The sequence below is a fragment of the Heteronotia binoei genome, chromosome 2 (assembly GCF_032191835.1).
Source record: "Heteronotia binoei isolate CCM8104 ecotype False Entrance Well chromosome 2, APGP_CSIRO_Hbin_v1, whole genome shotgun sequence".
Classification (NCBI taxonomy): domain Eukaryota; kingdom Metazoa; phylum Chordata; class Lepidosauria; order Squamata; family Gekkonidae; genus Heteronotia; species Heteronotia binoei.
The window spans coordinates 113,060,458-113,071,610 of NC_083224.1; the positions used below are offsets into that span (position 1 = coordinate 113,060,458).

The 11,153-nt window shown below is 38.3% G+C and overlaps 1 protein-coding gene across 1 annotated transcript in view; it reads right to left on the bottom strand.

Moving 5' to 3' along the window:
- GLIS1 (GLIS family zinc finger 1) overlaps positions 1-10,870 on the bottom strand; it is a 511,250-nt gene extending 500,380 nt beyond the window's left edge. Inside the window, exons 1-2 of the mRNA XM_060231864.1 lie at positions 10,698-10,870; positions 9,248-9,667 (exon numbers count right to left, since the gene is read on the bottom strand). Of these exons, the coding sequence (XP_060087847.1) occupies positions 9,248-9,667; positions 10,698-10,725 (448 nt within the window). The 5' untranslated portion in view covers positions 10,726-10,870. The remainder of the gene's footprint in view (positions 1-9,247; positions 9,668-10,697) is intronic.
- Positions 10,871-11,153: the final 283 nt, after the last annotated feature.

The following is an 11,153-nucleotide window of genomic DNA, read 5'->3' on the forward strand; positions in this document are numbered from 1 at the left end:
AAATCCAGTTGCAAAATACATTATTTAGTGTAGTGTGAATGCACCCTATGTGTGCGCATCGTGGTGGGTGCAAACTTTATTGGGATTCACCCTCACTACACAAATAAAGTTAAACTAAACCCAGCTGATCTAGGATGGCAGAAGAGACAAAAATGAGACCTCGAACACAAGCAAAATTTATGCCTAGTCTCATGAAAGTAATTTTAAAAGCACAGATTTCCAGCACAAGATGAAGTTGGAGTTTATTTTTGGTTTGATTTTTAATGTTTATGAAAGGGAATCACTCTACTCTGTTAACTCTGAAGTGCGCCACCCATCTCTCTGAGCAAATATCCCATTTCGCAAACCTGTTCCTAGATGTCTGAAACAACACATCATTAAATGCTTAGGTTTGGACATCCAATATTCCAAAGAATTACTATGTAAACGTTTTATAAAGAAACCTGGACCATGTTAAGCTTGAACTTGTTAAGAGCACATCCATCTCAAGAACTTTTTCATTTTTATTTGGCAGTGATATCACAGTTAATTACTATCTAGGAAAAATACATCTGCAACAAAAGCGATACATTTATTGGCATCATTCACTTTAAAAGACTAAAGATGACATCAGCTTAGAATACTATTAAATTTAACTTCTACAATTTGCTTTAAAATGTATTTTTTTTTAATCATGTAGGGGTTGGCGGCTATAGTTTTTAAACTACTTTGCTACTGCAAATCATAGAACAGTGAATCACCAGTTCACATTGGCAATGAAGTTCAGGCCTTATGCTACTTGCCAGGAAGTTCCTTGATTCCAGGGCTACAGGTCTTGCTCTCATATATATACATACTTGTAAAAATTACTTGATTACAGATAGAAAGATTATTATTTTATGAAAAGCAGGCCATTGATTTACACACTGGATACTCTCTGCCTTAGCCAGTATGTCTCACTTCTTCAGAACTGGAAGGCAGGCAAAAATACATCATCTACTATTATATATATCCCTATTAAGTATTAAAATACCAAGTCCCAAGAGTCACATTTCATATAGCTCAGCAACGTTCCAGAATAAACTAAATCTTCAACCCCCTAAGAGCTTAAAATAACAGCAATTGAAATATGCATTAAAAAGTTAGTTTTACGGTATTTGCTGATGTCTTCTCAGGGCCATTTTTCCTTTTGGCGAAACATGCAAATGCACACAAGAAATAATTGTTTTTCTTCCTTTAGACTAGAAGAGTCTTGGTCTGTTATCTACAAATCCTTCAACATCAAGAAACTCCCTGGAACTAAAAAAAATGTTTGTCTGATCTTAGAAACAAATGTATAAATCAGATTTATACCACTGCTGTGCTTTTTATTAGGAAATCATGTAAAACCATCAAAGGACAATTCAAGCACAGCCATACAAAAGGCTGATCAACAACATTGGACTTCACAATATTTACATTAATGTACCGATTGGCCAGATAGAGCTTGGCTCATTACCTTGCAATGGTTTGAATAAATCTTTGCAATTCATAAATGAACGAAACCACATGAAAATTGAAATGGCGTAACTGGATCTGTTTCTTACAGCAGCATTCTCCCCAGTAATCGTCAGTGATGAATAATCATTTAATAAACACAAATTAAACCACAAAGAAAAGGGGGAGAAATTCTTTTTTCCAGATTACCAGGGAAGCACAAGTTGTATAAACAGAAAGCATTCACACACTGGATGCCTTAAGAGTGAAGGCAGTAGGAAGAAAACTTGGCAGCTGGTATTCAAAAGATACTTAAATCCTAAAAGGAAGAACTGTAATTGAATTTTGATTAAGCGATCTTTGGCTTTTCAGCCACATTCAAAAGCACGCAGATACCCCCCATTGCTTTTTTATTATACTTCTCCAGGCAGATCTGTAAAATCAATCAACTTTTAACACATATTTAAAAAATAATTAACTGCATACAATATACCTCCCCTTTGTTATCATACTGTGGTTGCAAGGACATTCTTTGAGAAATGGATGCAATACATAATGTATCATATATTTTATATCTATCTATAACACAGTATCTCTCAGCACACAGGTAATCCATTGGTATTGTGTGACTGTCACATATAATGTTGTATAATTAGTTGATACGATCTGTGAAATCCATTTTGTCAGGAACCAAAAATTGCTGTTTCCCAATGTCAAGACATTGTAAATAACTTCTTAAAAATAGATTCTCATCAATACTCCCTCTGAGTTGTGTTTTGTAAGCAAACATTCTACTTTGTGAGCTGCTGGCATTAAAGTAGTGAGTTACTGCATAAATTAGTTTGCCCTGGGGCCATCCTTCCTGAGCTAAGACAAAAATGTGTGAGCCAGAGGCTAAAAAAACTGTGAGCTAGCTCACACTAACTCAGCTTAGAGGGAACACTGATTCTTGTTGGTGGTTTATCACACACTTTCAACCCTTTCTAGAAAGTTTCCAAACCTAGCAAAATCCTCATAGTCTCTACGCTAGTGAACTTTTATTTAGTGAACTTTTAACATTTTTTTGAGATTCTGTTCATCCTATGATGGAAGTATTCAGCATCCATGTTTCCAAAGGCAGAAAAGCCATTCCTGCAACAAGCCACCCCCCCCCCCTTATCCCAGTTACAAATATCACTTAGTCTTGAGATTACTGATGCTAATTGTTGACCTTGGTGGAGAGGGGACAAAGCATGAATATCTTTTGACAGGAAGGAATGTTCCTGGCTGATTTCGTCCACAATGTGCTCTGCCTTTTTTTTAGTGGGGGGGGGGGAGTAGCTATGTCATAATTAGAGGTGAATTATTTTCATCAGAACTCTTCCAGCATCAAAACAGACAGGAAATTATTTCTTTTCTGACTCAGATGAGCATTTTCCTTCCACAGATAAACAAACCCAAATAGTGCAAAAGCAATTTGTGTTTCAGAATCAAGGAAGACTTAAGTGCTTCTGAAAACAACCTTTCTGAAATAGCAAAAGTTAAATTTATTTGCTAAGGATTATTTTGCTGCTGTTATTTACAGAAAAAGCAAAGACAGAAATTCTTCTTTTTCTAAGAAGGAAAGGTCTCCTGTGCGAGCACCAGTCGTTTCCGACCCTGGGGTGACGTTGCTTTCACAACGTTTTTACGGCAGACTTTTTACGGGGTAGTTTGCCATTGCCTTCCCCAGTCATCTACACTTTCCCTCCAGCGAGCTGGGTACTCATTTTACCAACCTCGGAAGGATGGAAGGCTGAGTCAACCTCGAACCGGCTACCTGAAAACCCAGCTTCCACCAGGGATCAAACTAAGCCAGGTATAATTACATTGTTTTTTGTAGAAAAAGCCCAGCAGGAACTCATTTGCATATCAGGCTACACCACCCCCTGATGTCACCATTGTTTCACACAGGGCTTTTTTTGTAGAAACAGCCCAGCAGGAACTCATTTGCATATTAGACCACACATCCCAATGCCAAGTCAGCCAGAACTCTGTTCCTGTGCGTTCCTACTAAAAAAAAGCCCTGATGACAGCTCTCTTGCCCTACTACAAATGTTCAGGCCACAATCCAATATAATTTAAGAGCAATTATAGACACTGAAACTAATGGATGTTGTTTCACTCAGTTTGGCATTGGGTTGTGTGGCCTCTATGTTTTTTTTAATATCAGTTACCTACACCAGGAACCTAAATGTTGGAGACTATACATATGTTTACTTAAAACAAGCACAATACTATCATTAAGCTTTTAATGAAGGTTCACAGTTGACCAGAATTCAGTTATAATACAAGTTTTTTATCAGAGAAACTCATACTCTTAAGAATGTCAACTATTTTAGCTAATTTGAAAGAGGCAGTTTTAAATTAAGATATAAAAGAAAATTTCTCTCCTCCTCAGGGTTGCCAGCTCCAGGTTGGGAAATCCTAGAGATCTGGGTATGGAGCCTGGGGAGAGCAGGATATCACACCGCAAAGCCCACCCTTCAGAGCAGTCGCTTTCTCCAGAGATACTTATCTATGTAGTCTGGAGATGAGTTGTAAAACTCATCATTTTCAAGGAGAAAGGCTCTACCACAGCTTACATATTATCTTTGCATGAGCAGCTATTGTTTTATATTCACCTATATAGACAGTTACAGTGTAGCAAAGTGAAAAATGCACTACAGGTGTAATTTTTGCACAGTTTATTTCTGAGGACTACCCACCTGATCACCATACAATGCTTAATGTTCAGGAAATACATTCACACAGAACGTATCTCATCTGAAAGAGGCTCTTTCCACATAAAACCCCTGCTATGATAATAATTCTAGATATGCTCTGATAAAGAAATTATGTAAGTTATAACAGCATCAGTGGAAAGCACACCACTTAAAGCATTCTTCTTACAAATGCATCTCTAGAGATATTTGAAAGAATTACATACAGACAAAAATGGACTGTGTGAGCCAGCCATTATGACCCAGGTTAGGAAAGAATGTCTGTTTGACTAATAATGTTACACTCTGAGATTCAAATACAGAGTACAGCAACACGGATGGCTGAAGAAGCTGCCCTGAGCCTGCTTTAGCAGGGAGGGCGGGATATAAATTGAACAAATAAATAAATATGCACAACGCAAATTGTGTGGAATTCACGTAAACAGAAATACACTGACTTTGAGCTACAATATGAAGTTTAGATAATCTTTTCTGTTGTTCAGTGGAAAAACACTATCACAGGATATATTTTGACAGAAGGCTCCTTTACATGATATGGCCCTCAAAACTACAGAGTTGTTTCTTTATTTAATGAGGTACTGCCTTACACAAAAAATTGTTACAGGAAAATTTTATTAGATATTTTACATTTAACTAAAAATTAAACTGGGTTGTTTTAAAGTCTTACACCACCTCTTCCTATCCTTTCCAAGTACATTTTAAGCAAAAAGAGGAAGACTTCTACAGTTGCACATAGATGGCATGAACTACTGTAGCTGACAAAGCAAAATATAGGATCAAGTTCGTCATTGTGGACTGTATCCCTTTCTGGAGAATCTGAAAAACAAGAGTACTTTGTAAACTGGGCATTAACAACTACAATACCTTGTAAGTACACAGTCTGCTTTTCTGTAACAAATATCATGGCTTCTTTCAAGGAAACTTAGAAAACGTGTTCTGAAATCATTCTGCTTTGATTATCAATGTGTAGCTTCAAGGTTAAGGGTTCTTAGCCCCCAAATAAAGGGTTGCAATTCCCAAACCTTTGACAAATCTGCTTCCACCAATATATAGGTTTGATTTGATCTACTTGATTTTGAGCTTCCCCTTCCCATGAATGGGCTCAGGGTGGGGTACAACATAATCATAACAATAAAATATATATAAGCAAATTTAAACACTGTCAACATTTAAAATCTAATATATAAATCTAATATATAAAGATGATGACCAAAATTAACTTCATATATTCTAACTGATTTGATGAGGCATAACTTATCTCCATCTCTTAAGGTACTAAGCCTACATTAAGCTCATTTGCAGAGAAAGCAACAGGAGGTAAATCCTTCCATTCTGCTGAACAGATTATCAACAGACTTTTGCTCCTGATTTTCCACGATGATCTAGTCACAGAATAGTTGCAAGTCATTATCACAAATTTAATTGCCTAAGAAATTTACTAATCACTTGGACTACAAGCCATAGGACATGGAAACCATAGTTTGGACACATGAATTTACTGGTCAATCTTAGGCAAGCCACTATTAATCCTGAAATGTGCACTAATAGGGGCACAGCCTACCTTACAGAGCCAATATCAGTTTAAACCCTCTTATCAGTAACCATGCCAACCAAGAAAAAAAATTAAATTTCTGTAACTGGGAAAACTGAGAAGTGATTATCAAAAAGTTACGTACAGGTGTAGCAGATAAAGAACAGTTGCTATCCAAGGATCAATTTGTAAGCAATCAACATGTAAGTAAATAAGTTTGTATCGTGATAAAAGGTTTTCCCCCAATCAGACACTTCACCCCAAAATCTGGCAACCTAAAGCCACAGCATGAACTGATACAAAAATTAGGATCAAATGGCAAAATAGTGTAATAAATTGGAAGACCATTTGGTCTGGATAACATTTGTGTGGGAAACCAATAAAAGATATTAAAAGTTGCCTGTTACGTAATTGTTCTTGCTACAAGTCTAGGTAAAACGAAATCACATGTATTTCCTAGTTTTACCTAGACTTGTAGCAAGATAAACAGGCAACTTTTATTACCTTTTATTGGTCTCCCACGCAAATGCTATACAGACCAAATGGTCTTCCAATTTATTACACTAGTTTGCCATTTGATCCTAACTTTTGTATCAGTTTGCACTCTTAACCCACCAGCTATATGTATTTCAGCTCACTGTACCTCATCCCCTCGTCTGAAGAAATATGCATGCATACAAAAGCTTACATTCTGAATAAAACTTTGTTGGTTTTAAAGGTGTTACTTGACTGCTACTGCTTCAGACCACCTGGATCTAAAGCCACAGCAGCAACTAAAAAAAAAAAAAAGGCTGGAACATTTATTTGCTCTCTGCTCGTCATAACAACTTTCTCTTGGAAAAAGCCTCTTTCACCAGACTATACATATGGGGCACAAATTTTGTTATTATCAGAGCTTTTCTTCTGAGGAAACACAACAGAACAGTGTTCCGGAACCTCTTTGGGGAAACAAAATTCTCAAAAAATATTTAAAAGTTCATGAAGAGCACCTATGTGTTTCTCCATCAGTGCTGGAACTCTCCTCTTGAGAGTTCAGGCACCTCTTTTTCCAGAAAAGAAAAAAAAAACTCTGGTTATTATCAAATAAGGAAAGGTTTGTTTGTTTGTTTTTAAAATACTCATAACGTGTTTATTGACCAATCAGGGTTATATAATAAAATAACAATTAGGGTTACATAAAATGAAAAAAAATACAAGGAAAGTCTTAAAATGAAAGTCAATTGCTTAGGCTCTCTCTTAAAATCTCATTCTTCCCAATGGCCTTTGATGGCTATGAATGAAGTAGCAAGAATGGATAGTCAAGCCTGGATATTTTAAGTGTCTTCATGGTAAGGCTGCTTCTCCTCCTCTAGGAACAAAATACCAGAGTCCTGGAAGAACCCTTCAAGAGGAGGTCCCATAGACCAGAAAGTGGAAGTGTCTACATTCGGATTTGATAGAAGAAGAAATAATATCACCACAGAAAATTCTAAAAGGAATGTCTAGCTAATTCACATATTCCCAAAATTTTTAAAATTTTGGCTTAGAACCACTTGAGTCATTCAGCCACTATCTGCTATTCAGAAATACAGCCTGATGTTCACCCAGGCAAGCCATTATAATCATGGCCAGAGTGATGCTGCAAGATGTTTCAAAGATCCCTATAGTTGCAACTACATCAGCCCTACTTTAGCTGAAAGTTCTCTTTGCTTCTCATCCCACAGCAATAACAATTAGTGCACTACACTGGAATTGGTGTAGGACTTTTTCTGAAAACTACATTGCCTTGTAGTATTAGGACAATTTATCTGCATCTTTTAGATTAACTTTAAAAATTACACAGCACATGAGTTTTTGTAGACTACTGCTGCTTCATCAGATGCCAGCTGCAAGGCATTGGTACAAACTGCTGGAATGTTTATATAAAAAGAAAGATTCAGAGGAATGGACTGTGCATAGAGAAGTCACATGGTTTGAGAAGAAAACTTTAAAACTCATGTTGGCTTTGACTGACTCAGTCATATTTCTAACTGAATTTCTATTCCATCACATTTTCAGTAAAAAAAAAATCAGGCTAAACCATACAACAGGATTGGCTTATTATTTTCTAATGAAGACTAAATACAACTGCCACACTAGACTAATAATTAGATCACCTTATGAAGACTACTTATCTCACATCACCACCTCCACAGACATTTTATTGGATGACATCAAGAAAACTCCCCTAACTTCTTGGGAGTCAGATACTCCACACAAAACTGTCCATTTGTGAGACTGTGTGGTCCAGCAAATACATGTGGCTACACCTCTTGGTTACACCTATTGTAACAATTAGAAAGCTGACTAAGGCCTTTTTAACACAACAAGTATTTGGTGTTCAGAGAGCTGGGTATTTCATGTATTTATTTTGTCATAGTACAATCCCAAATAGATTTGCACACTTTTAAATCCAAATCTAAGTCAATGAGCTTTGATTCTGTTTAGCATTATTAATGTGTTGGCAACCTTGAAAGTTCTGAGATGAAAGGTGGGTTAAATTAAGTTAATAACAGAAGCATTAAAACACAACAGCCCTCATGGGAGTTTCTATACTTTCCATTCAGAACAGAACTGAAAACAGTTGTGCCACAGTCACCACCACTTCCAGGGGAACTATAAGGTGTCCATTAGTCCTGGGGCTTTCCCTCTGTAGACTGTATCCATAGGATATTCTAATTTTCACCCTACAGATTAGCTGGCAGTAAATGCAGACTGTTTTGTTTCATCCTACAACTTTCTGGGATCATATGGACTGGCATATCAGAACATATACATTTATATATATACCCTTGAAACGTCCACTGTATATACATGATATCACTCCCCCTCCTAAAGATTGTACCCTGTTTTTACTAGGTAAGTCTCCATCACTCAGTCTGGCTTCCAAATCTGGAGACTGGAAATAAGGAAATAAAATGCAAGCAAGGAAATAAGATACAAGCAGATTTTTGGTGCTTTGTCGAGAAGAGCAGCCAAAATGTATTAAAACTAAAGATGGCATTTTGAAACAGGAACTTTAAAATTCAAGTAGGAAAAAAGTGCATATGATATGAACTGTAAAACTTAGGTAAAATATCTTTTGTTGCACACAAAGCTTAAAAGTAAATCAAAAATTCAACAGAAAAATATGGTAACAGTTCAGTTTTTTCTCTGAATAAATGGAGAAACAAGCCTTGACAGACGTAATATGCAGAAATTTATATCTGTGGAACAAAGGAAGAAAAAAAAATAAGACTATGGCTCTCCTCCTTGACACCATGTGCCTTGATAATACTGTCACTGCACACTCTGCCAAAATTGGTCTTGCCATTTCTTAGGATTACTGATGACTAACTAGTCCATTTACAATGCAAGTCTGGTTTAAATTATCTTGCACCAGGAAGGTGAAGAAAGGTTGTCAAACTAATAAATAAATGAAGACAAATAGCATCCTGAAAAAGAAAAAGGGAAAAGGATACCTCAAATAAATATTTGGTGGTTCATGCATCTGATTACTCACCCCTCTGCTGGAAATATTCTCGGCCACTTTTAGGGCACCGTGCCTCTTGAGTCCTCTGGAGAATAGGCAGTCTTTCAAATATGCTGGGTCTTTTAGGAAAGAGATCTAGCAGAGGCATTGGTGGCTCAGGTGGGCTGCGCTGTGGTTCAACACTCTCGCTGCCATTGCTGACGGTTATTTTAAAGGACATTTGGGAATTCCCGAATGCTCGGCCACTGTTAGAACAAGTCACTGGAGTCAGCTCCTTCATAGGCAAGACTTGGCACTTGTCAAGGACTTCAAAGAACGCTGTGCTGCTGCTGGACTTGGAATAATCTGCCACTTCATAGTGCATATTGGTATCCCTCTGCAGGAGGGGTCTTGGACAAAGACTCCTACATGAACTGGCACAAGAAATGTCAAGCTGGAGAAAGATGAAACCTGCCGGTAAATTAAAGCATTTTAGTGCCTGAGACTTAAATGAGAGTTGTAAAAAGTCACTAGCCCAACTGCTTATAGCATCAGTTAACTTACATGATCAGGCAGGGAAGATGAGAACAAGGTTTTTTTTGTTTTAATATTTAGACTATCAGAATTCAACAAATGACTAACATATGCAGGCAACCAGGCAAGAAAGACTTTTTCTGGGACAGCAGCTTCTATGGGCTTCCAAAGGCTAGAAGCATGGGTCAGTTAAGGCATCTTTCAAATTCAATATAATTTTGTCATCTATGAGTAGGAAAAATAATCTTTAAACACACAGGACAAATAAAGAGATATCACTACATGAGACAATTTGGAATCCAAGTCTCTGGCACAATCTTTTGCCCCTAAAGGGCAGAAATAAATGAATGCAAATCAAATGTGCATGTGTGTGATCATTTTTAAGCAAAGTGCCCTTTCGAAACAGGCACTATTTTCACAGGGACAGTTCAAACAAAATCAAACTAACCCTTTCAGATCTGATACAGCATCACTATTAAATATTTACAGCATCAGAAAGAACTGTTGCAAATAAACCAAGCACTTCTTGACATCAGTCTGACATTCCACACCAATACACATTCCAGATAGGCACCCAAAAAAACCCCTTCCCCTCCACTAAATTTATAAACCCAAAGAGATCAGTAAATAAAGTCTAGGCTACATGTTGCCTTGTGCAAATATCCAAGTATTGTCAAATAAACTATTGTCCACTAAAGTGTAAATCAGATGCATTTTTATAGGGAACAGTAAATACCAGGGTAAAGGGGGGTGGCAAAAATCTCACAACATAAATCTTTGCGGCTGAATGCTTGGAGGGAATGGGGAAGGGGGGTGTTACTGGATCAATATGAGCTTCTCTTAAGCAACATCGCTGGTCTGGCAATGAGGAGGGTAAGTTTGTAAAGGTGTTCCTTCTAGTGGTCCTTTTCAGTTGAGCCCTGGGCAACAACAAACATAGGTGTAAAAACGGAACTGTATGTCCGACCCTGATGATACAGCGCCTCCCCACGCATTTCCCTCCTCAGTGACACCCGGCCACTTTTAACGTCCCCTCCTCGCGCCAGTGGCTTGAAGAAGAACTCTGCGGGACCCAGAAGCTTGCTTCCAGGACCAGCTGCGTGCTGTCTCAAGCAACAACCACCACACGCCCCACACGTGTCGTTCATTGCAACGAGCGCCCTCCCCCCAGCAAAGCTAACCCAGCTGGAGGCTGAGTTTTGCTATCTCCCGGCCTTCGCGACAAACTGACGCACACTCGCGCAGGTGAGAACCGGCTCTTCCAGCAGGGCTGCCCAGCCCTCCAGGCTCGACTACTTGCCAGCTCTGGCCCGATAGGGGCCGCTGGTGCCGCGGCGATCGCTGCTCTCCAACGCTCGGCCTCAGCGCGCCGCTCCAGCCACTCCGCGCTCACTCTCTGCCGGGCGAGTAACTGAACGCAGCC